The 27,013-nt window shown below is 35.5% G+C and overlaps 1 protein-coding gene across 3 annotated transcripts in view; it reads right to left on the bottom strand.

The window, feature by feature from the left end:
- Positions 1–2,615: 2,615 nt before the first annotated feature.
- HFM1 (helicase for meiosis 1) overlaps positions 2,616–27,013 on the bottom strand; it is a 134,413-nt gene continuing 110,015 nt past the window's right edge. For all 3 annotated transcript variants that reach the window (XM_005542761.4, XM_074001809.1, XM_074001813.1), the window contains 9 exons: positions 22,666–22,746; positions 22,309–22,424; positions 20,406–20,485; positions 19,390–19,493; positions 9,272–9,382; positions 7,562–7,652; positions 4,333–4,444; positions 4,092–4,243; positions 2,616–3,206 (listed from right to left, as the gene is read on the bottom strand). In XM_005542761.4, the coding sequence (XP_005542818.3) occupies positions 3,137–3,206; positions 4,092–4,243; positions 4,333–4,444; positions 7,562–7,652; positions 9,272–9,382; positions 19,390–19,493; positions 20,406–20,485; positions 22,309–22,424; positions 22,666–22,746 (917 nt within the window). In that variant the 3' untranslated portion in view covers positions 2,616–3,136. The remainder of the gene's footprint in view (positions 3,207–4,091; positions 4,244–4,332; positions 4,445–7,561; positions 7,653–9,271; positions 9,383–19,389; positions 19,494–20,405; positions 20,486–22,308; positions 22,425–22,665; positions 22,747–27,013) is intronic.

The raw sequence follows: 27,013 nt of genomic DNA, 5'->3' as shown, positions 1-27,013 counted from the left end.
CTGGAAGAGACAACAAAAAAACAAAACTTCAGGCCAATATCTTTGATGAACATTGATGCAAAAATCCTTATCAAAATACTTGCAAGCCAAATCCAGCAGCACATCAAAAAGTTAATACACTATGATCAAGTAGGCTTCCTCCCTGGATGGAAGGCTGGTTCAATATATGCAAATCAATAAATGTGATTCATCACATAAACAGAACTAAGGACAAAAACCACATAATTTTCTCAATAGATTAAGAAAAGGCTTTTGATAAAATTCAACATTCATTCATGTTAAAAAAAAAAACTCTCAATAAACTAGGTACTGAAGGAATATACCTCAAAATAGTAAAAGCCATCTATGACAGACCCACAGCCAACATCAATGAATGGGGAAAAGCTGGAAATGTTCCCTTTGAAAACCAGCACAAGATAAGGATACCCTCTCTCACTACTCCTATTCAACATAGTATTGGAAGTCCTGGTCAGAGCAATCAGGCAGGAGAAAAAAATAAAGGGCATCCAAGTAGGAAGAGAGAAAGACAAACTATCCTGGTTTGCAGATGACCTGATCCTATATCTAGAAAACCTCATAGTCTTGGTGCAAAAGCCCCTTCAGCTGATAAACAACTTCAGCAAAGTTTCAGGATACAAAATCAATCTACAAAAATAACTAGCATTCTTATACACCAACAACAGCCAAGCCAAGGGCCAAATCAGGAACACAATCCCATTCACAATTGCTACAAAAAGAATAAACTACTTAGGAATACAGCTAACCAAGTAGGTGAAAGAGATCTACAAAGAGAAATCAGAAACAACACAAACAAATGGAAAAACATTCCATCCTCATGGATAAGAAAATGAACATCATTAAAATGGCCATACTACCCAAAGCAATTTATACGTTCAATGCTACTCCTATCAAACTATGAATGACATTCTTTACAGAACTAGAAAAAACTATTTTAAAATTCATATGGAACCAAAAAAGAGCCCAAATAGCCAAGGCAATCCTAAGCAAAAAGAACAAAGCTGGAAGTCTCACATTACCCAACTTCAAACTGTACTCAGGGCAACAATAATAGCATGGTATTGGTACAAAAACAGACACATAGACCAATGGAACAGAACACAGAGCCCAGAAATAAGGCTGCACACCTACAACCATCTGATCTTTGACAAAGCTGTCAAAAACAAACAATGGGGAAAGGACTCCCTTCCTATTCAATAAGTGGAGGTAGGATAACCCGCAAGCTGTATGCAGAAGACTGAACTGGACCCTTTTCTTACACCATATACAAAAACCAATTCAAGATGGATTAAAGACTTAAATGTAAAATGCAAAAATATAAAAACCCTGGAACACAACCTAGGCAATACCACTTGGGATATAGGAATGGGCAAAGGTTTCATGACAATGATGCCAAAAGCAATGTCAACAAAAGGAAAAACTGACAAATGGGATCTAATTAAACTTAAGAACTTCTGCACAGCAAAAGAAATTATCAACAGAGTAAAGAAATAACCTACAGAATAGGAAAAATTGCAAACTATGCATCTGTACAAAGGTCTAATATCTAGCATCTTAAGGAACTTAGATTTACAAGGAAAAAAAACAAAAAAACAAAAAACAAACCAAAACAACCTCATTAAAATGTCAATATCACTGATCATTAGAGAAATGGCAATCAAAACTACAATGAGATACCATCTCACATCAGTCAGAATGGCTGTTATTAAAAAGTTAAAACATAACAGATGCTGCAAGGTTGCAGAGAAAAGGGAACACACACACTGTTAGTGGGAGTGTAAATTAGTTCAAGTATTGTGGAAAGCAGTGTGGTGATTCCTCAAAGAGCTAAAAACAGAACCACCATTTGACTCAGCAATCCCATCATAGGGTATCTAGCCAAAGGAATAAAAATCATTCTACCATAAAGACACATGCACACTTACAGTCATCACAGCACTATTCACAATAACAAAGACATGGAATCCACCTAAATGCTCATCAATGGTAGACTGGATAAAGAAAATGTTTTACATATACGGCCATAATAAAGAACAAGATCATGTCTTTTGCAGGAACATGGATGGAGCTGGAAGCCTTAGTAAACTAACAAAGGAACAGAAAACCAAATACTGCATGTTCTCACTTATAAGTAGGAGCTAAATGATGAGAACTCATGGACACAAAGAAGGGAACAACAGACACTGGGGCCTACCTGAGGGTGGACAGTGGGAGGAGGGAGAGGATCAGGAAAAATAACTATTGGGTACTAGGCCTAGTACTTGGGTCATGAAATAATCTGTACAACAAATCCCCATGATATGAGTTTATCTAGTAACAATCCTGCACAGGTAACACTGAATCTAAAATAAAAGTTTTTTAAAAAAGAAAAAAATATTTTCTAAAAGTTCTTAAGTGGGCCTCAACTTCTAATAGTACCTATTAAAAATTTTGATAATAAACATTGCTTAGGGTACCTTTATAATACTTATCAATAAATGAATTTGAAATGTAATTCCTTGGAAAAAAAATATAAAATCTTTTTACTACGGTAAAAGTCAACATAACAAAGTTTAAGAATTCACGACATTGAAAAACAAGCTAGATGAAAACAACAATTATACTGATTAATGTTTCATTTATTGTTGCTCAAAGTTAGGTAACAGTAGGTTCAAATAGTCATTGGATTCTTAAAAATCTTAGTAAAACAAAATACATGGGAATAATATTAGTGATTAATCCATACAATAAGCAGATTCATTGCATTAGCATTATTTTGCTTTCAAAGAATATTTTTCTTCTTAACAAAATACAAAAATAAAATTTTACATTGGTTCTTGTCAAAATCCAATTAATAACCGAATAATTATTTCTAAGTGCAACTTATTTCTAAGTGCAATAAGCCATTAAGTTAAGGGCTTATTGAAACAAAGCCACTGTAAAAGAGCTTTTCAAGAAGTTACAATATAATGGGAAAATAAATCGGTCCATATATTTTGTTGCAAAAAGTGAACAAAGCTAATCAAATTCAGGAGAAAAACTCTGAACAATTATGAACTACTTTTTAAAAATGAAAAGCGTGCTTTGTGATTAGGTGTCTTTATTCTTTCTCTTATTAATATAAAAGCATTTGTTTGTTTTAGAAAATACCATCAAATATTCCCAATAAAGACTTCATTTCATCAGCTTCATCATCAGGATGATACATACTGGGAGAAAGAAGAAAAAGTAAAAATAACACTTTTTAACACAATTTATTTTAAAATACACAATAAATAATACTAAATACAATAAAATAAACTTGAAGATTACTGTGAAGTTAATGTATCAAATAAACTTCAGTATGCATAACTCTGTAGGAAGTCTGTTGGGGAAAATTAGACTTCATAAACTGCAAATGGTAGGAACTGTAAAGGCATTTCTTTAAACATATTGAAAAGTTATGTCATTTAATAAAGGTATGAACAGCCTGGTCCAAGAGAAGTGGTGTTTACAACTATTGATCACAATCATTTACAGATTTCTTTGTTTTTTTCTGCACTCCCACTGTTTCACTTGACTAGTCTTAAAACAAACAAATAAAAACAAAAAACTGTGAACAGGTCTCAAATCTTTTGACTCTTCAAGGAGATAGAAACTGCAACACAGTTTCCTTTTTTAAAATAGCTAGCAGTGGGGCAACCGATGTGATTTAATCTGACATTTTCATTGAACCTATTGATTGTGAAATAACTGGTTAACTAAAATACAACTTCAAGTTTTGAAAAATTAGCTGATCTCATCTGGATTTCTCAAGTGACTTTACACTTTACAAAATTAACACACTGTATTCAAATCAGTAGAAGTAAGTTTATCAACTCAATATAATGTTTGAATAAACAGCATCAAATGTGGGTTTTCAAGAACTGAGGTATATGATGTTTGAAACATCTTAAGGAGCTTAGCTCACTGAGGTTTGAAAATTTAATGTCTTTAATAAATAAAATGTTCAGGCTCTGATCTTTAAAATGAACCAAGGAAAAAGGAATGCTGAATTTCTTTGTAAAAAAGTTTTTTATTAATATAATCTTAAAGTGTCTTTAAAGACTTCTTACCTGAAATCAACTTCCTTTTTACATTCACTGTTTCTAATAAAAAAATCCACTTTTTTATAATTTGAAGACTTTGGTTTTTTTTCAGAGCAAGTAAAGCATAGCTTCTCAATCTCTGGTGACAGATTTTGTGGTTTTCTTTCTTGAAAATGGAACTACATTTTAGATTAAAAAATAACAATCATTGAAAGTTTAAGCACTTGGGCAAAATTTAAAAGAAAAACAAAGAAGTGCTTCTTCTTACAAGAACTGCATTTCCGGCTTGTTGAGGTAATTTTGTCATGGAGGATGCACTGAACTTGGGCATAGCAGAATTTGATAAAGAAATATCTGACATCTCATTTGATGAAACAAAACTAAAAATTAAAATTAATTATTTGTAAAATATGGCAAACAAGAAAAACACATCATTCTAATTTGGTTCATAATGATATTTGGGGAATATGATCAAAGTTTATCACATTTATCACAAAAATGTAATGCATTGTTTCTAATACTCATGGAGAACTTGGTATATTTCCTTTCCTTTAGACCAAACCATAATTTATACATCCCAAATTAGGAAAAAACACTATTTTTAAGGGAGTATAGAAATAATTATTCAACAATTTTCTTTAAAATTGAGTCTAATGCTTAATTGTCTATTACATAGAACCCTATAAACATTTTCTAAATTCCACTTGCTTAACTTTTAATCTCCTTTCTCTATTCTGGTCTCACTGTAGATAGACATCTCTAGTTATCTTCTTAGATATAACTGTATGCAAGAATTTACTCTGAACCTTCTGTATTAACTCGTTCACTAAAACACATTTATTCTTCATTACCCTACGCCAGATATTGTACTAGAAGCTGAGTGTGAAGTAATAAAGAAAACATCAGGGAGTTACCATCAAGCAGACAATGAATAAAAACAAATATATAGATTATTATAGATCCTAAAATTATAAAAAGAAAATGAACTAGGTAATAGCATAAGAAATAATGGTGTGGAGCCATAAACCCATTTTTAAAAGATGATCATCAATGCCTCTCTGATGAGGTAACCATTTAAGTTGACACCTGAAGGCTAAAATGTAACAACCATGTAAGGAGCAATGAGCAGTGTGGGTGGGGACAGGGAAGAACCACATATACTGATAGGACTGGATCATTTTGTCTCTGACTAATAAATATATATACATGGCAAGGAATTAAAACAGTAAAAAGTGTATAAAAGAAAAAGGAGGCCAGGCACACTGGCTCACACCTGTAATCCCAGCATTTTGGGAGGTTGAGGTGTGAGGACAGCTTGAGTCCAGGAGTTTGAGACCAGCTTAGTCAACATAGCAAGACCCCCATCTCCAGAAAAAAAATTTTTTTTTAATTAGCCAGGCATAGTGGTGTGTATGTACCTGTAGTCCCAGCTACTTGGGAGGCTGAGGTGGGAGGATCTTCAGCCCAAGAGGTTGAGGCTGCAGTGAGCCATTATTATGCCACTGTACTCTAACTTAAAAAAATAAAAAAGCAAATCTCCTTTCCATCCCAAATCCTCAGGTCCCACAGGCCTTTTCCCCAGCAGCAACTTCTACACCAGGTTCTCAGAGGCTTCTTGTTAGAATCCATTTTTAAACCCACACATCTTCTGTTGGTCACTTCTAAACTCTTCCAAAATTATTTGCTGTTTTTTAAAGGTGTGGTGCACAAAACTGTTCATGTGCCTTGTTACCTTCCTTCTTATGATTTATTTACTTTTTGCTTCTCTACACCTACAACTTTGTCTCACTTGGATGCTTATATCTGTTTATTCTATGTGACTCAGAGTTATAACCAATGAAACAAAGTGATAAAAAGACATATTTTAAGCAAATGTTTTGAAAAGCTATTCAATGATCTAAGAATCCTAACATGGAACAAGGGTGGATGAGCTCCTGGTCACTGGAACTGTCTTGGTAGAGGTGGCACGACTACTTGCCAGTGATGTTGAATAGTGATTCAAGGATCCAGTGAGAGGGAGGCTACCCAATACTTAAGACTCCCCCTTAGCTCTGGAATTCTATGAAAACTATGAGTCTATGATGCTGATGCTAATGATCAGTAATGGCTAAATAACAGCAAAAATTCCAAGGGATACCACAAATTTAGTATTTTTTTTAAAGCAGAGAAATAAATAATCCTTAAGTAGAAAATCAGACCCTGAATAAAAAGCTGTTGGTATTTCTTCTGTTTTGAAAATTTTGGCTTTGGCCATAATTTCTCTCCCTTGACTTCTAATCAAGTCCAGTATTTCCCAATGCATTCTGCATTTTCTTAAAGATACTTCAAATTGGATATTTATAAAATTATATTTTCTATTCTAAATCTCTTGTTTCCTATATCCTTAAATAACATCTACCTAGGTGCCATTATTCTTCCCTCTTCCTCAACTATCATATCCTATCAATCGCCGCATTGAATCTGCTCTATTTCTGAAATGTTTTAAAAATCCAACCCTACCTCTCTGTTCCTATCACTTCTGCCCTAGTTTAGGCCTCATTATAGTCTGTCTTTCTCACTGGCCACCATGCCTCTGGCAGTCCCATGCCCTACGATTCACTCTGCATACTGCTGCTAGGATGATTTTTTAAATCAAATTGTTTTTCCTGTGCTTAAATATTTTGGATGGTTCCTCACTGCCTACCATACAGGTAAAAACTAGAGGGCCCTAGGACACATCTGGCCTACAGATATTATTATTTGGAGGAGGGTGCCGCAGAGTTTGTCACATTTTTTAAAATTAGTTGTCAAAATTTAAAAATAATAAAATATCACAAAAAATTTCAGATTCCTAGCTTTTCTTGAAAAATCAGAATATTTTATAACACTAGACTCATATTGCCTGCATAGTAACAACTGTTTGGAGCTGAGTAGTGGCTGCTTCCTTTAGATAAGACACTCTACAGTTGGCCTTGGCCCACCAAATCTTGAAGGCAGTTGGGTTTGCAACCCCTGACTGTCTGGGTACAGGACAGGTGTCTAAGCACAGCACTCAAAGCCCTTACAATAAGACCTCAGCAACAGACTTTATGCTGTGACCACACATCCCACACTTTACTGATCTTTGAGCACGGGATGCCTTTTCAAGCCTTATCCCTTTACAGATGCTTTCCTATACCTGGAATGCCTATCTGCCTCTGTTCTAGTTGTCAAACTCCTATTCAGTTTTCAAGTCTTGTTAAAAGTGAAGGTTCCTGGGCTCTAGTCCCAGAGACAAAAATTTAGTAGGTCTAATGTGGGGCTCAAGAATGTGCATTTTTAATATGCACCACAAAGTGATTTTGATGCAGGTGGTTTAACAACAGCACTTTGAGAAACACACCTCTAAGATTAAGAGGGTTTAGGCTGGCTAATACCTTTTAGCATCTTTGACATCTAATACTTTGATTCCCATCTCCAACTATGTGTCAAGAGGATATAAAGTTGTATGTATTACAAACCAAACTTCTAAAACTTGCCTGTTTGACATTTCTCTTTGGAATTTGCTCTTTGACTCTTGAAGGGGTAGCTTACTTCCCCTGGTACTTGAACAGAAAGTGTTTCCAAATCCTATGTGAAGAGATAACATTTTGAAACAAAATGCCAAGAAACAGCTGAATGAAGCTTTTCACAAGTTCTACAATGCTCTCTCCAACAGATATGATCTGGTTAAGGAAGGAATGAATAATTCTCAATCACCTAATTTAATTTGCATAGAAAAATTAGGGGCACAAAGCTAAGGGAGTAAAACTAAAAAACATGTAGGTTAGCTTATTAGTAATTATATTATAAGGTCCTCAAGCCACCTATGTTGTTGTAAAATACATATTTGGTCTTTGGCCCCTGTTTCTAACTCTACTGGGTTGGAAGACACCCAGCTGGTATTCACTGCAGAACTGATTGCTTGCTTGGTGTGTGGGGAAAAAACCCACAGACATTTGGTCACAGATGTCTTCTAGGCTGATCATGGTATGAGAGTGAGGAAAAACAGTTTGTGCTTTTCCACTCACCCTCATTATTTATATACTTACATTTTCATTCACATAAATGATCAAGTTGAAGTTCACTCAGTATTTTCAATGGTCTGCTCATAATCATTTAAAATGCTCTATACATGGGGGGAAATATATTGAGACTGATTTTCCCAGTGACAAAGCTATGCCCTCTTAGGACTAGGCAACCTCGAAGGATCAGTACACATTGCCTATTAACTTACAGTACCCAATGACATTTAAACTCGAGGTAGGAAACAGTAGTTGTCCAGTGATATACAAAATTGTGCCTAATGACCCCACATCATGGAGATTGTCCTGGCCCATTCTGTGAAGGTGGTCAAATCCTGTTCTTTTCAGAAGCAGTATTAGTTATCCAAGTAATTCTAAGGCCCCCGAAACAATAACATTTCAACTTCTAACTGCTTCCCTTTGAAATACTCTTTTAAAAACATGAGGTGGGTTATAGTAAGAGGCATCTATAATTGTGGGAATACCAGTCTGCACTGAGAAGGCTGAGGGACTGATTTCTTTCTGTCAGCCCTACTGGGAGACAGTATCTCCATTGCTATCTTGTCATATGCTTGCCAAGATTTTCAATTCTCTGTTTTAGTGACATACAGTAAATTTGCCTTTCACTCAAAGAGCTAATAAGCCTCATTATTTTGGGGTTGTATATGATTTAAATAGAATTTCTAGTATAGGACAAACTAATCCTTTCTTTCCTATTTACTTATTTATTTACTTCAAGCTGAAAAGTCCATATTTCAACTAGAAATAAAAGTTATTTTCTTTGCAAACAGATGAATAGCTTTAAAAATGGATTTTTTTTTGTCCTTCACAAATATTAGCAGACCATTTGCGATCTTACAAGGGAGAGCAAAATAGTCTGTTCCATGAGAGAATATTGAATAAACAATTTGAATTTACTTTTACAAGAGATAGGAGCAATAGAATAGAAAGTGCTCATTTGCTACATTATCATCATGGAATACCCTTCATCTCTTCCCTTAGGGGGGAAATGTTCTGTGTAGAAGGGTCACATTTTCAGTTTTGCTAAAAATTACAATCTTAACAAACCAAATCTAACTAAACAAGCACACACAACAAAGGCAAAGAAACTTAGTTCCAGGAGCTGAAATGAAAAATATTCAAAGAATTTCTAATGAAATGATTCCATGCTAAGTATGATTTTACCTGATATTTTTGTCTTCTCAGTATCAGTTGAAAAGCTAGTAACTTCTAAGTTTTCCTCATCAAAATCATCCCGAACTTCATTTCCCAATTCAAAGTTCACATTCAAAACTTCTGAAAATAGAGAATTGCTTTTATCTGCATCTGTCAAATTTTGGTTTCCAGATATATTGAGACTTCTGCTGAAGAACACTGTTTGAGAGACTTTCTCATTTGAAGTTGTAGAATAGTTATATCTAGAAAAATCTGTTATGTGTATGTATAAAAGACTATAGGTACTTTTTAAACCACAAGCATTGTAGTCTATTGATATATCAAACACATCTTTCAACTACTAAACAGAGTTCTTGAGTAATAGTTTTCAAAAGCATTGTGTCAAGCATTGTTGAATACTGCATTCAGCCAATTCTATTAACTGTATTAAGTTGCACTAAATTTAAGTTTCAATAAATTTTTTAGGCAATTAATTTTTCCTCTTAATTCCCATATTAGAATAACTCTACTCCAAGATTGGATAATAATAGTTTCTAAAATGGTCTTCCTCCTCCATATCTTCTCCCTAAAGTTAATTTTCGGTATTGTTATAAAAGATATTTGTCCAAAATAAATAATATTTATTTTTCTCCTGCTAAAAAATCCTCTGTTATTCATTGTTTACAGGCTGGATTTAGAACCAAACTACCTAAGTGAAAATTCCACCTCTCTATTAGTTGTATGGTCTTAGACAGTAATTCAAACTTCCTGATTCTGCAAAATAAGGCAACAACAGTATCTACCTCAAAAACTTGTAATGGGGGGCTAAATGCCTTTAGTTGCATGGTTTTACACAGTATTGTGCTAATAAATGTTTAACAGCTACCTCTACAAAAAGCATATGAATATGTATACATATATGTTTATTATAAACTTTACTGATGTAAAAGCTATACAGCACACACTTTACAATAACAACAACATATATGATATGCTTAAATGCAAATTCCATATATCTAATTGATTCTCATTGAATGTTTTCATTAAGTTTTGCCACTCTTTTATCTGTAGTCAATCTATGGTTGCAAGTGATGAATGAATGTAGCTCTCATGTGAATGTTGTTTGATATTTTTGTTGACTCTAACAAGTAAGATGAAAGTATTCATAAAACAACAAAGACATCTGTTGGGATTTAACTCATTCACCATTGACTTAAGTAACTTCTTTCCTGAATTAGACAGTAATTTTCAAATACTAGAAGAATATTCTCTCAATTTTTTGTGTTATTCACAATGTAATGGCTACAATAACAACACACGTTTGTTTAATCTACACTATTAAAATTGTATCCCTCACTTTCTGAAGTCTAAAAAATAAGCAAAACAATAAATCAAACCCAGATTGGTAGTGTTTGCTGATTCCTATGGTATAAATGTTCCCACCATAACTCATTTCAAGCTATTAATGTAACATAATTGAAGAAGAAATTGGGAAAAAATGCACAACAGCACCCTATTATATAGTATTTCTACCATATAGATAAATAACCTCAAGAACACAGATAACAGTAAAATGCAGTAGAACAATTAGAAAGTGATGAGTTTTGAGTATTTTTGCCTTTGTTTTTAACAATTTAATTGAAAGTTTATGTAATTAAATTTTTAATAATGGCTGAAAGATTCTTGAAACTTTAATAATCATCTCTCATAAGTCAGTATAAACTTGCTCCAGCATATCACTGAGTTTCCTCCACTTTAAATATCCTCCATCAATTTCTTCACCTGTCCAAACCCTTCTTTATTCTTCAACTGTACCTATAACTACAGTTTATATTATTCTACTTTTGTATGTTGATTTGCACACACTGAGACACACAATGTATATATGTACTAAAAATGGAAGTTTGTACAGAGTGCAATGGGAATGCAGAGGAAGGAGGATCTAAACCTGCAATGGAAGTGAGACATACTCTTCTAAGGTGATACCACATGACAGACAGACTCCTGAGGTGATAGCATATGAAGGAAGAGTAGTTGAAATTTCAGCTTGATAGAGCTGTGGTTGTGAGGCAGGGCAAGAGGACAGGGAACCTATGCCATGAAGGGAAAACACCAGGTAAAAGACACAGCACTCCTCAGCAAATGTACAAGAACAGAAATTATAACAAACTGTCTCTCAGACCACAGTGCAATCAAACTAGAACTCAGGACTAAGAAACTCAATCAAAACCACTCAACTACATGGAAACTGAACAACCTGCTCCTGAATGACTACTGGGTACATAACGAAATGAAGGCAGAAATAAAGATGTTCTTTGAAACCAATGAGAACAAAGATACAACATACCAGAATCTCTGGGACACATTTAAAGCAGTGTGTAGAGGGAAATTTATACCACTAAATGCCCACAAGAGAAAGCAGGAAAGATCTAAAATTGACACTCTAACATCGCAATTAAAAGAACTAGAGAAGCAAGAGCAAACACATTCGAAAGCTAGCAGAAGGCAAGAAATAACTAAGATCAGAGCAGAACTGAAGGAGATAGAGACACAAAAAACCCTCCAAAAAATCAATGAATCCAGGAGTTGGTTTTTTGAAAAGATCAACAAAATTGACAGAACACTAGCAAGACTAATAAAGAAGAAAAGAGAGAAGAATCAAATCGACGCAATTAAAAATGATAAAGGGGATATCACCACCGACCCCACAGAAATACAAACTACCATCAGAGAATACTATAAACACCTCTACGCAAATAAACTGGAAAACCTAGAAGAAATGGATAATTTCCTGGACACTTACACTCTTCCAAGACTAAACCAGGAAGAAGTTGAATCCCTGAATAGACTAATAGCAGGCTCTGAAATTGAGGCAACAATTAATAGCCTACCAACCAAAAAAAGTCCAGGACCAGACGGATTCACAGCTGAATTCTACCAGAGGTACAAGGAGGAGCTGGTACCATTCCTTCTGAAACTATTCCAATCAATAGAAAAAGAGGGAATCCTCCCTAACTCATTTTATGAGGCCAACATCATCCTGGTACCAAAGCCTGGCAGAGACACAACAAAAAAAGAGAATTTTAGACCAATATCCCTGATGAACATCGATGCAAAAATCCTCAATAAAATACTGGCAAACCGGATTCAGCAACACATCAAAAAGCTTATCCACCATGATCAAGTGGGCTTCATCCCTGGGATGCAAGGCTGGTTCAACATTCGCAAATCAATAAACATAATCCAGCATATAAACAGAACCAAAGACAAGAACCACATGATTATCTCAATTGATGCAGAAAAGGCTTTTGACAAAATTCAACAGCCCTTCATGCTAAAAACGCTCAATAAATTCGGTATTGATGGAACGTACCTCAAAATCATAAGAGCTATTTATGACAAACCCACAGCCAATATCATACTGAATGGGCAAAAACTGGAAAAATTCCCTTTGAAAACTGGCACAAGACAGGGATGCCCTCTCTCACCACTCCTATTCAACATAGTGTTGGAAGTTCTGGCTAGGGCAATCAGGCAAGAGAAAGAAATCAAGTGTATTCAGTTAGGAAAAGAAGAAGTCAAATTGTCCCTGTTTGCAGATGACATGATTGTATATTTAGAAAACCCCATTGTCTCAGCCCAAAATCTCCTTAAGCTGATAAGCAACTTCAGCAAAGTCTCAGGATACAAAATTAATGTGCAAAAATCACAAGCATTCTTATACACCAGTAACAGACAAACAGAGAGCCAAATCAGGAATGAACTTCCATTCACAATTGCTTCAAAGAGAATCAAATACCTAGGAATCCAACTTACAAGGGATGTAAAGGACCTCTTCAAGGAGAACTACAAACCACTGCTCAGTGAAATAAAAGAGGACACAAACAAATGGAAGAACATACCATGCTCATGGATAGGAAGAATCAATATCGTGAAAATGGCCATACTGCCCAAGGTAATTTATAGATTCAATGCCATCCCCATCAAGCTACCAATGAGTTTCTTCACAGAATTGGAAAAAAATGCTTTAAAGTTCATATGGAACCAAAAAAGAGCCCGCATCTCCAAGACAATCCTAAGTCAAAAGAACAAAGCTGGAGGCATCATGCTACCTGACTTCAAACTATACTACAAGGCTACAGTAACCAAAACAGCATGGTACTGGTACCAAAACAGAGATATAGACCAATGGAACAGAACAGAGTCCTCAGAAATAATACCACACATCTACAGCCATTTGATCTTTGACAAACCTGAGAGAAACAAGAAATGGGGAAAGGATTCCCTATTTAATAAATGGTGCTGGGAAAATTGGCTAGCCATAAGTAGAAAGCTGAAACTGGATCCTTTCCTTACTCCTTATACAAAAATTAATTCAAGATGGATTAGAGACTTAAATGTTAGACCTAATACCATAAAAATCCTAGAGGAAAACCTAGGTAGTACCATTCAGGACATAGGCATGGGCAAAGACTTCATGTCTAAAACACCAAAAGCAATGGCAGCAAAAGCCATAATTGACAAATGGGATCTCATTAAAGAGCTTCTGCACAGCAAAAGACACTACCATCAGAGTGAACAGGCAACCTACAGAATGGGAGAAAATTTTTGCAATCTACTCATCTGACAAAGGGCTAATATCCAGAACCTACAAAGAACTCAAACAAATTTAGAAGAAAAAAACAAATAACCCCATCAAAAAGTGGGCAAAGGATATGAACAGACATTTCTCAAAAGAAGACATTCATATAGCCAACAGACACATGAAAAAATGCTCATCATCACTGGCCATCAGAGAAATGCAAATCAAAACCACAATGAGATACCATCTCACACCAGTTAGAATGGCGATCATTAAAAAGTCAGGAAACAACAGGTGCTGGAGAGGATGTGGAGAAATAGGAACACTTTTACACTGTTGGTGGGATTGTAAACTAGTTCAACCATTATGGAAAACAGTATGGCGATTCCTCAAGGATCTAGAACTAGATGTACCATATGACCCAGCCATCCCATTACTGGGTATATACCCAAAGGATTATAAATTATGCTGCTATAAAGACACATGCACACGTATGTTTATTGCAGCACTATTCACAATAGCAAAGACTTGGAATCAACCCAAATGTCCATCAGTGACAGATTGGATTAAGAAAATGTGGCACATATACACCATGGAATACTATGCAGCCATCAAAAAGGATGAGTTTGAGTCCTTTGTAGGGACTTGGATGCAGCTGGAATCCATCATTCTTAGCAAACTATCACAAGAACAGAAAACCAAACACCACATGTTCTCACTCATAGGTGGGAACTGAACAATGAGATCACTCGGACTCAGGAAGGGGAACATCACACACCGGGGCCTATCATGGGGAGGGGGGAGGGGGGAGGGGGGAGGGATTGCATTGGGAGTTATACCTGATGTAAATGACGAGTTGATGGGTGCAGCACAGCAACATGGCACAAGTATACATATGTAACAAACCTGCACGTTATGCACATGTACCCTACAACTTAAAGTATAATAATAATAAATAAATTAAAAAAAAAAAAAAAAAACAAAGTACCATAAAAAGAAAGATGCTATAATCTCTGGCATGAAGGCCATATACAAATTGCAGAAAAATGAGCTTCTTGTTTATGTAGATCATAAATTTACCGCCACAGCACAAATGTGAATCTAAGAGGTCTCAAACTGAGGAAGGAATGGCTAGAATTCACCATACCATGCTCTGAATCTTTGGCACTTGTCTAATCGTGATAAATCTTTTGATGAGTAATTCAAATCTGGAGGTTGTCAATGTGAGAAGAAAGGGGCTCCCTCCAAATTTTCTCTGGGAGGAGAGTTGGTATTTTGGACATGATGTTCATATCTCTCAACAGAATGTCATTTTTTGATAAGTAGAAATGTGTTTTCCACAAGGAACCTGCTGCTCTACGTAAGAACTGGTTTTATAATTGCTCTAACTTCTGTATTGAATACCAGACTGAAAAAAAATTTTTGTGCTATGAGTAATCTTGGTTTAATGGCTGTAACAGAACCAGTCCTGAATCAGTAAAAACCAGACTCTGTGGTTTGTTGGAGGTTTTAAAAAAATTACACTTACTTGGTAATAAAAGGAACGTAAATGCAGAAAAAAAAAAAAAAAAAAGACACAGCAATATGAGAGAACCGAGAATTTTGGGAGAACTGTAAGTTTTCAGGATTTCTGGAGCACAAAGTAGGAGAAGGAAGGATCCACTGTGTCTGCACAGGTAATTAAATGCTAGATCATGTTGAAGCTTATTTGCCATATTGAGGAGATTTTTGTTTTGTTTTTCTTTCTTACTGGCAAAGGATAACTATTGAAGATGTTTCAACAGAAGGTTTACACAACCAGATATGTCTGTTAGATCACCTGGAATATTATGGATTGAAGGATAATAAGACTGAAAGCAGAGAGAAAAGTAAGTTATTGTATTAAATAAGAGACAATGAATGCTTAAGCTAGAGTATCAGCAGAAAGGATACAGAGGAAATAACAAATATGAGAGATGTGCAGGAGGCAAAATAATTAAGATTTGGTGGTTATTTACATGTGCGGTGAGCTATTTAGAAGGACATTCTGCCTGTAGCAGCTTAACAAAGAAAAGAGTTCATTCATTGAGCTAAGGAAAAAAGAGAAGGTGCAGAGTGAGGTACAAAGAAGACAGAGTTCAGATGCTGACATGTCTGATATGTTAACTGTTAGGTGGATATGTCCAGGAAGGTGATTATACAGATGGATTTGGAGTTAGAAAGAAAGACCTAGATGGGAGACACAGACTTAGAAATTATCAAAACATAGTCAGTGATTAAAGACACAGGCTTGGGTGATATTGTATAGGAAAAGTTTTTGAAGTGAGAAGAATAAAAAGAAAAAAGAAAGAAAAAAGAATCCTTTTACAACATCAACAGGAAGAAAAGCCCATGCAGTCTAAGAAGTAACAGGAGACCAATATAATGGTTTAATCGAAATCAAAGGAGAGATTTCCAAAAGAAAGGAAAGACCAGAAGTATCAAATACTACAGAGGTCAAAGAGAGTTAACAGTTGAAAACAGTTTACTGAATTCAGAACTCAGAAAGTCACTAAATGGCCTGAACAAAAACAGTTTCAAAGGAGTGATACAGAGAAAACCCAAATTTTAATGAATAAAGAGGAACTAGGGTATAAGGAAGTGATGAGCATACTGAGTGTCAATTGCTCTTTCAATTAATTTTTGTTTTGATGACAAAGCAAGAGATAGAGGGTACAGGGACTCTAGAATTCTGGTTTTTGTCTGCCTGGTATGCTTTCCCTTCTTTTAGTGGGAGTACCCTCCCTTTCCTTTGAAGAAACTACTTCTACAATTCCACTGGATCCTAGTAAGGCCATTTTTTCATGATGCCCTGCCTTCTCTGGGGCCACAGGTATACAATGACCCAATCCTCAGGTTACTGGGAGTGATCAAGTGATAAACACATGACTCAAATGAGGCCATTTACAATGAGTTCTGGTCTGCCAAACCTAACAGGGAAGTCTACCTTTTTCCACTGAGGCTGCTAAACTGCTAAGATGAAAGTTAGGGGCTACCTGCCATGTGAGAAACCCTATTTAAAAAGTAAAGCCAAGTAGCAACAGGCATAGCTAAAAGATTGAGAGAAAGCCAGAGGCATGAGTGCCTTGATTTAGCCAGAATTAGGCCAGATACTTTTCAGTTTACTTGAGACAATTGGTTCCTTTTCTTGTGCTTACGTCATTTTGAGTAGAATTGTTATCATTTATAATAAAAAAAGTCATGACCAGCTAGATGAGAACATGAAGCTGAAGAAGGAAGAGACTTCAGCATATTTATATGCTAAAGGGAAAGACACAGTGGAGAGGAAACAATGAAAATATGGGAAAGAGGAGATGGATAATGATCTTCTAAAGTCCCAGGGAAAGCAGGATTAAATAGAATTAAGATTACAGGAGGAGAGATATGCCTCGAGTGGAAGAAAAGATAATTTTTCTTTTAAGACAAATAGATGGTTACAGATGGATGCAGAGACAGGGAAATATATAGTTGAGGGGTGGGGCGAAAAGCTGAAAGAGTTCATATACTACGGTTCAATTTTCAATTCTCCACTGATAACTAAAAGTCAGTATCACTTTATAGAAATGGCATTGGGCTGGGAATCAAAAGATATGCAATCTATTTCTGGCCTTGCCATTAATTAGATATGAAATTTTGGGGCCAGTCATTTAATCTCTTGGAGTCTTGGCTTCTTTCACTATAAAATGAGAAACTGCACAAGGTCCCTTCCAATTTAAGTCTTATGATTCAACATGCTTTCTTATATAATTTTTGACATTTTTTCTTCTTCCCTTTTTGAAATTGGAATACAGAAGATAAAAACTGCTATGCTTTTTAAAAAACATTCTCAAAAGCAGTATTTGAATATATTTAAAGTATGTTTTGCCACCAAAGACTAATATGTGAAAAATATAATAAACATACTCAATTAATTATTACTAACAGTACCAGAAACTATAACAGCTTTTCATGCATTATCTCATTTAATCCCGAAAGCCCTAAAATATAACCAGATGAGGAATTTAGACAAAGTGATTAAGTAGATTATGAAAGGTTACACCAAATGTCAGAGCTAGAACTTGGACAGATTGTTTTCAGATCCTGTGAACTTAACTACTACACCATACAGCTCCTCCTTTAAAAAAAAAAAAAAAAAAAAGTAGCCCACTCAATAAAACAGGGATACAGTTATTATTGGGTGTTAAAGTATCTAGATGAGGCTTTAATATCATAATATAAATTGGATTTGGAATAGTGAGTGGGAAAGAAAAGGAGGAAAACCATGTAAATAGAACACAAAAGTAAGCAGAGGGAAGGATAGATAAGCTCTTGTGTGCAGAAGGACAAGTAATAGAGTAGTAGGATAAGGAAGCAGTAAGTTAGAGGGCTACGTGTTGAACGAAGATAAATATAAGAAAGTTGACAATTTTATACTTCCTATCCACTTTGTAATGATATCCAGGCTTTGAATAAGTTGGATAAATGCTCTGATTCTCCAGGTGAGATTAGGGAACTTTTCTTGATATCATTGCTGGGCCTAATAGCTGCCATGGTATCATAAGAGGCAGTGAAGACTCCAGCCTCTGCCTCTGTAAAATCTTAAATTATGACTAGACGAAAAAAAAGTTACAACATGAAAAAAAAAAATGGCAGCATGCAGAAAAGAATGTCAACAGAAACCAATGCCAAACACATGAAATGATTTTCAGAAAACCCCAAGCTTACTATTTCTACATAGAGCCACTTGAAGAAATAACTCAATGGATAGGACTATCTCATGTTTTAACAGACTGGCTATTAATAGCATTATTCAGGGAAATTATGCTCTATTAATTGCAGGAACCAGAGTAATGATGAACCAGGCAGTGTCAAATTTATATGCATTATCTCATTAATTTAATGACAGACACAAATAAAAAAGCAAATCTAGATTACAAACTAGCTATATGCCACAACCTAAGTTATATCCTCATACTAACATAGAACTGTAAGAATCATAGTTTTAAGAATTGGAGAGATATTAAAGGTCACCTGGTTCAATACCTTCATCTTAAAGATAAGACTAAAGCCCAAAGAGATTAAATAACTTACCCAAGGTCACACTGATATTTTGTAAAACTGGACTAGTTTTATAAACATAAAATTTTATAGTTCCTATCCACTTTGTAATGATATCCAGGCTTTGAGTAAGTTGGATAAATACTCTGATTCTCCTAGTTTTATAAACATACAATTATTTTAAATAATTCTAATGATATGAACATAATCATTCAGTATGTTAATACTTTATATACCCAAGGATACCTTATTTGCTCAGATTTTCCTCATAGTATCTTTAAATTAAAATAGCATTATGTAGGAAAGAGATTTTTAAAAAATGTATGACAGAGTAAGACTATTTGAATAACAGACTCAAGAATTTGAAAATGATTCAGTAATCTAAGAGAAAAATGTTGCCAAGTTAATAATTATAATAATTTCAGATGCTGGTGTTTCAATAACACTACTTGTCAATTCAAAGTAATAATAAGCCATTTACTCTCTCAAGTAAGTATCAATGGTAATCTACCTTTGTCTTGATATTCAGATGGTTCTTGTCTAACTTTTCCATAGATTTCAGGCTGATCCCACTGTTCCATTATAGGTAATTCAGATATGTTTAAATATTCTGACCTTTATAAAGATAAAACAATAAAAATGTTAAAAAATGAAAATCTAAGCCTGAAAACTATTTATTCATATAAATAAAAATAATGATTTATCCATTTAATACTTCTATGATAAACTGGACCCTGCCTGGGTGGCAAATAAATAGGTATTTAATGGAAGTGACCAATACTTAGTCATCTTTACATGCCCTTAGTTAGATAACAAAAGCCATGATCTCTAGAAGTACTGCTGGCATCTGTTCTGATGAGTCAGTTCCTGTTCTGTACTAGTTGTTAAATATATTGAATGTCATTTCTGCATATAAAATGCCCTTATCTGCAAGGGAAATTACATATATGATTGTCCTGTAGGCATCAGGATACAGGAAAAGAACACTGAGTTACCATCTGAGGCCTTCTGCTTGCTAAGTAGGAATATGAACTTCAGTTTTTCCATCTAAACAATGGGGAAAAAAATACCTCATTTTATGGGCCATGTTGTTGTTTAAGTCAGAAAATATAATGCACAAATGTGCAATTTTCATATTATAAATCTGAGATATTATTAGCATGGACTGAGCTTCTAAATGGAAAGGTTAGACTTTGTATGCCAACATCATTTCCACTTTTAAAGTATACTCTTGTCACTTAGTTTATATTCCCTATAAAGAGAGAATCTAAGGGAACGTCATAGGAGAGGTAGTTTCCTAGGGAAGAGATGATTTCATGAGTGTTATTTCATAACTGTAGAGTTCTAAATAAATTTAGGGTATTAAAGATAATGAAACCATTATGATGTTATTGCTTCATTATGGAACTAAACGATAACTGTGACTTGATGGTAGCCAGTGACTATCTTTCCCTGAATAAGTGGTTACCTGCAGGAACAGAGTTTATGATAAATATTTTACCTTAGATATTAACATTATATTTATACCTTGATATACTAGGAAGGGAAGGTTTTGGAGTAAAACCAAACTCTTTAAGGTCCACACTTTGAGATTTATTCATCTGTATCTATTAAAGAAACAAAAATAAGTTCAACTAGCAGTTTCACATCAATAACTTTAACAAATGAGCCCAACAACAAAACTCCTGCTGGTACATAAAGTCCCCAAATCAATGAATTAGGAGAAACTCAGGTTAGTTCTTGACTTGAATATTTCACTCAGGTCCTTCTTAAATGTTGGCTTTTTTTTTTTTTTTTTTTTTTTTTGAGATGGAGTTTTATTCTTTCACCTAGGCTGGACTGCAGTGGTATAATCTCAGCTCACTGCAACCTCTGCCTCCCGGGTTTAACCAATTCTCTGCCTCAGCCTCCTGAGTAGCTGGGATTACAGGCGCCTGCCACCACGCCTGGCTAATTTTTGTATTTTTAGTAGATACGGGGTTTCACTATGTTGGCCAGGCTGGTCTCGGACTTCTGACCTTGTGATCCACCCGCCTCGGCCTCCCAAAGTGCTGGGATTACAGGCGTGAGCCACTACGTCCGGCCTAAATGTTGGCATTTTTCATGGTTCTTCACTAGGTCTCTTCTTACACTACACTTTCTCAATCAAAGATCTCATTTATTCCTGTGGCTTCAATTGTCATCTACATGTGAATGACTCTCAAATTTCTACTTCTAGCTCAGCTCTCTCTCCTGATTTTCAAACAGTTATATCCAACTGTCTGTAGGACATCTTTATCTAGATATCTTGCAGGCCCTCTAAATTCAGTATTTCCCAAGTTGAACTTATCCTGTTCTCTATTCCGGCAAACTTGCTTTTCCTTCAGAATATCTACCCGAACGAGCCCCTACTTTTCTCCCAGTTGCTAATGCCAGAAAGCTGGGCATCATTTTTGACTGCTCCTTCTACTTTGTCTCTTATAACCAATGAAGTAGCAAGGTAGCGATTCTACCTCTGAAAAATAATTTAACCTAGTCACTTCTCTCCATTGCTATTGCCACTACCCTAAACTAGGCCATTATTTTGCTTAGATTATTGTAAAAACCACCTAATGAGTCCCTTTGTTCCTATTCTATCATCCTTTAATCCCTTTTCTACATTGCAGTCAGAGTGACCTTTATAAAATACAATTTTGATCATGTCACTGTTAAAACCTTTCATTGGCTTCTCAGTACTTTCATGATAAAGTCTAATTCCTTAAAATAGCAAAAAGGTCTGCATGATCTAGCTCCTACTTGCCTCTTCAGCCTCATCTCTCTCTATTCCTTTACTTGAAATTGAACTCTAGACATACTGTGTTACTGAGAAAGAGTTTCTTTAAAGATCTCTCTCTCTCTCTCTCTTTACTATCTCTGGACCTTTGTATAATCTTTATTCCTGGAATATTGAGCTATCCCTTCCTACTATAATTCTGGTGCCTGCCCCTCCATCCTTGGCTTATCCTTCAGGTCTCAATCACATCTATTAGGAATCCTTTCTTGGTCCATCAAATGTTGATTGAGTACATTTTCTATCTAAACTTAAGTGTGTTGTACTTCTGTCACAGAATCACTCATCACACTACACTAAAAAAGCATATTGACTTATTTGTATTCCTCACTCAACTACAAATTCTATGATTCGGAATAATACTGTATTATTCATCACTATATCTTAGCACTTTGGCATATTCTTGGTGCTCAATGAAGATGAAAGGAAAGAAGAAAGATTTAGAAAAAAAGGAAGGAAGAAAGAAGAGAAGAAGGACTATGAATAATGGTAATATTCTTAGTCAAGCCCACAAGTAATTCTAAAGTACACTGTGGATACCTACCTAATTGATAGACAGAATAAAGAATATTTATATACATTTAATTACAGAACAAAGGGAAAAATATTATTAAAATTAACCTTCAGACGTTTAACTGGAGGAACAGATGAAACAGCATTCCTGTTTCTTAAATCAGATAAATATGAAGAAATTGTTGACTCTTTAATTTCTGACTTCTGTGCAACTCCAATTTTACCTATGAAAAGAAACTTCAGATTCTTTAGGTTAAACTTCAGATCTTATTCTTATAAAGTCAAATTTCTTTAAAATTTCAAATCTAGTATTTACTTTTTTCATGTTGCCCACAAAAGAGAGAAAATCGAGTTATTACATTGCATACTATAAATATCATACATAGATAATTAGGATATCATTACCATCCACCAAAAACCTTTCAATTTTGAACACTTGAAATAAACTTGTTTTGAGGAACTCACAGCAGTCATGTCCACATGTATGTTTACTTTTACAAGGATGATTGCATTCTCGGTTCCCAAGTTTTTTGCTGGCAGTCATTCCTAAATTAATATAGGAAAAACAAACCTATTTGTCACTGCATTTATTATTGTTAATTTAATATAATTAATTTTTATCCAGTTTCCTTCCTTTCAGACAATACAAAAATATTCATTTGTATATTTCCTTAAGTGTTTTGTAATCCATGTAATTTCTTTTTTAATAAAGAGATGGGGTCTTGCTATGTTGCCTAGGCTGGAGTGCCGTGGCTATTCACAGGCACCATAATTAGTACTACAGCCTCAATCTCCTGGGCTCAAGAGATCCTCCTGTTTCAGCCTTCCAAGTAACTGGGACTACAGGCACTTACCACCACGCCTGGTAATTTTTAAAACATATTTTGGTAAGTTAGTCCCTGCCCCACTATTAGTCCCAACAAGAAACATCGAGCCACCTACAAGCTTCTCTCGACCTCCCTGGTGTGTGTGTATGACCTCCCTGGTGTGTGTGTGTGTGTGTCTATATATATATGTGTCTGTGTGTCTACATATATAGATGTGTGTGTCTATATATATATGTCCATATAGTCTATATATATGTCTATATAATCTAATACTATATATATAATTTAATACTCTCAACCTCCATGGTATATATTTTATATGTGTGTGTATATATACAACATATATTATATATATATAAAATAGGGCCAAATATGGCCACATATCAGTAACTTATATACTAAATGAGGTAAGAATGAGGGTGGAGTTTAAAAACACTTCTGCTGCTTTGTACTTAAGCCTGAATAACCTGGAAAGAAGAAAACGTCATGGCATTTTGATGGTACTGCTAACAGAAGTTAGTAAACAGGATGTAATACATATTTAATAAATATTAGAAATAAATGCTTTAGGGATCTAATAAATTTGCTGTATGAATTCACAGAAAAGAGAGATTGTTTCCATCTTGACTCTTCTAAGTTAGAATTAATATATCCAAATATATAATTTATTCTTCATTTATTATATTTTAAATCAGCTTTTTCTTGATCTTAGCTCTCACTAGTAGCACAGGGAAGGAGAGAGATGTTTGAACTGGTCCTTGAAGGACAGACAGAAATATGAACATGAGAATGAGACCAAAGGAAGATATTCCAGATGGAGGGCATAATACCCAAAGGCAACAAATCACAGACTGTAAGAGGTGAAATCAGTTTATTTTTGCTGGAGCATAGATTTTAAATGACCCAGAAATGTTGGAGATAGTGGAGAGCTTGAAAACCTTTACAACATTTGTTGGTCCTTTACTCTTCATTTTCGGTACCATTGTTCAATCAAGCTTTTCCAAGTCATGGCATATCTAGACAGTGATAATATACATATTGCAGCCTAGGGAAATGGATGAGGCTGCTCAACATAGGAGGCAATGGCTGGTCCTTGGGGCTGAACAGATCAATGTATTGGGTACTGATGAAGTAAAAACACCTGGCGGCTGGTAGCTGACAGCTAAACCACAGTATTTCCAATTGAGCAAACAATTGTGAGAATATAAATACCCAGATAAGGCCACTCTGTGACCAGAGTAGAAGAAGACAGAGATAAGACTACCATGTAAGTATTTCTGAAACTAGAGAAGAGAACCCTCAAGAACCGTAAAAATAATGAAACATCCCCCTCTTCTGGCTATCACAGATGACTACTATTTTTTAAATCCTCTCACTTCCAAAATAAAATGTACCAAAATACCCAATATCTCACTTCCTGAGGGCATCCAATCTAGAACTGACCTCTGCTTTCAAACCTTCCCAAGAGTCACCCAGCACAAGCTGAAATCCTATAATAAGATTCTGAAATCCTATAAGAAGAAAATCCTCCCGGCTCCCTGAGATGACCCACAGTTCTGTTGCTATGGATCTCTCCTTTGCTGCAGTACATTAAATAGACCTAACGTTCCTCAAACACAAGTGTGTTCCTCTTAGGCACTGACTGAAAGGCTTTGACATTAAACTTTGTAAGGTGTGTCATGACTTACTGCTTCAGGTGTTTTGTCCCAAGTCATGATCCTGTTACCTCTCACTTAGATCAAAACTGGTTTCTTTGAATCCAATCCTCCATGCTACAATTTATTCTACACATTGTTGCTTCTTTAATGCTTAAAGTTCAATGCTGATCAGATCAATTTGCCCACTTAGAAACGTAAGTTACTTCCTACTGCAAACAAAATCAATTCCATCTTCAAGGCCCTGCACGATCCAATTCCAGCTTCCCTTCCTGGGACCCTACATCCATCAAAACACATTCAACTGCCATTCTTCAAATAGTCCCATGCCTTTCTATAACTGTAGCTTTGATATTATCTCTTGTCTTAGAAGACCCTCACTTCCTTGCCCAACAGATGCCTACCAACTTCAAGTCTGACTCAAATGGGACCTCTGTGTTGGAGGTCTATGGTGATGACCTGATCTGATTTCCCTCTCCTTTGGGCCCCTGTGGCATTTTTTCTGTGCCTCTTGCTTACTGTATGCTGCATTACATTTAATGTATTTACAGAAAAAACATAGTGGTGAAGTACAGGGAACACTAAAATAGAATTTAAAATGAGCTCTAATATAGGCTCTTATTTAGGAAAAAAGATTTAAAATAACATCTGTTCTGTTTATCTCACTGAGATGTAAAAATAAAATGTAATTAAGTATGTAAAAACATTTGACAATTAGGCGATAAATATATTAATGTATGTATTATCCCCACTATCTCTACTATTACATCAATTCAAGATTATACAAATAAATTTAAAACTAAAATTGTTCTGAATGCTGTGAAGGAGAGGTACATCATGCTATGCGATAAGAGGTGGAGCTGTTCTGGTCAGGAACGTTGGGCTGAGTACCAAAGAAAGAAGGGAAGTTAAGAAGGCAAAGAGTGAGGAGAAAGTGGGGTTCAGGCAGAGGGCACAGCATATGCTAAAGCTCTATGACAAGGAAAAGCATGGCACATTGGAGAAACTGAAAGGTCAGTATGACTGATGCTAGCAAATATGAGAAAGTACATAAGATAAGACTATAGTGGTAGTAAAGGCAGCCTATGTTAGCAGGGGAACAGTTCCACCATGGCACCATGGCAATTGCATGTCTCCATATAGGCCATGTAGGTAAGACTCAACTGTTGGCAGAATGCCCCGGGATCACCCTTAAAAATGGCAAGATAGGCAGTCTTGTGAGGAGCTATCAAAGGCCATTTCACATTTGCTACATACCTTGCAGAAAACCCCCGATCTTGCAGAAGACTTGCCATGAGGCAGTTTCTCATCTGCCTCCCTGATTCCACTAAGGCATGGAACTTTCCACTTTGTCCCTTTCAGATAAAACTGCTTAGCTGCAGCCTAGAGTTCACTTCTCAAAAACAAAGCAACTCACCACGTATGTTGTCTGTCATCTGACCCCTCTAGTTTGGTATCATCCTGTGGAATTGGGGATATAAGCAGCTAATACCATGCTGATCTTGCTTTGCCATCTGTGTAAGTAATAAAACTGTTTAAATCCATCAGGGTGTCCTTACCAGCCAAATCTACAAAAGTGAGGCAAGACTACATAGCAGATACCACTGCATTGCTGCTTAGGGACTGGCTGACCATGTAACCATATAGAACCTTCTAGGGGATGCTAATGATTTAGATTCGAAGAGCTATGGGAAGCCACTGAAGTGTTTTAGTCAAAGAGGGGGCATAATCAGATTTGCATTTTGAAAAACATCACTGTATAGAATGTAATATGGAGAACAGATTTGAGATAAGACAGAAAGGATGCAAAAAAACCAGTAGAAGTCTAAGCAGAAATGATGATAACTCCAGAGTGGTGGTGGAGGTAGAGTTACAGAGAATAGACTGATTTGAGAGATATACAGAAGGTAAAAATATTTTTAACGCAGAGTCAAGTGGAGTGGTTTTCTTTCTCGAGCAGCATATTGCTTCCCCTGAAGTTTTGCAGCCTTCCTTTTATTCTAGCAATATCCACCTTGTTTCTTTAAGTTCACGCAATAGTTCAAGGGTAAAAACAAATACATGGAAATACCTCACCCATTTATTTTTCCCTCATAGATGCCTCCTTCCTTGAACCCTCTATCTGCCTCCTAATGCAACCTAGCCCTGTCCTATAACTGTCACCTTTGAACTTTCTTTCATTAATTTCCTGGGCTGAATCTACTACAAATGGATTCTTGGGCTTTTTCTTTCTTGTTTTACTGGTGCTCAATTTCAAGCAACTGCCTAAGAAAGGATGTGTGAGAGTAAAATTTTCTGAATCTTTGAATGTATTAAGGTATCTTTATATTA

This window comes from Macaca fascicularis, chromosome 1, assembly GCF_037993035.2.
Source record: "Macaca fascicularis isolate 582-1 chromosome 1, T2T-MFA8v1.1".
NCBI lineage: Eukaryota > Metazoa > Chordata > Mammalia > Primates > Cercopithecidae > Macaca > Macaca fascicularis.
The sequence above is the reverse complement of the archived record's forward strand: the minus strand, read 5'-3'. Positions and strand labels throughout refer to the sequence as shown.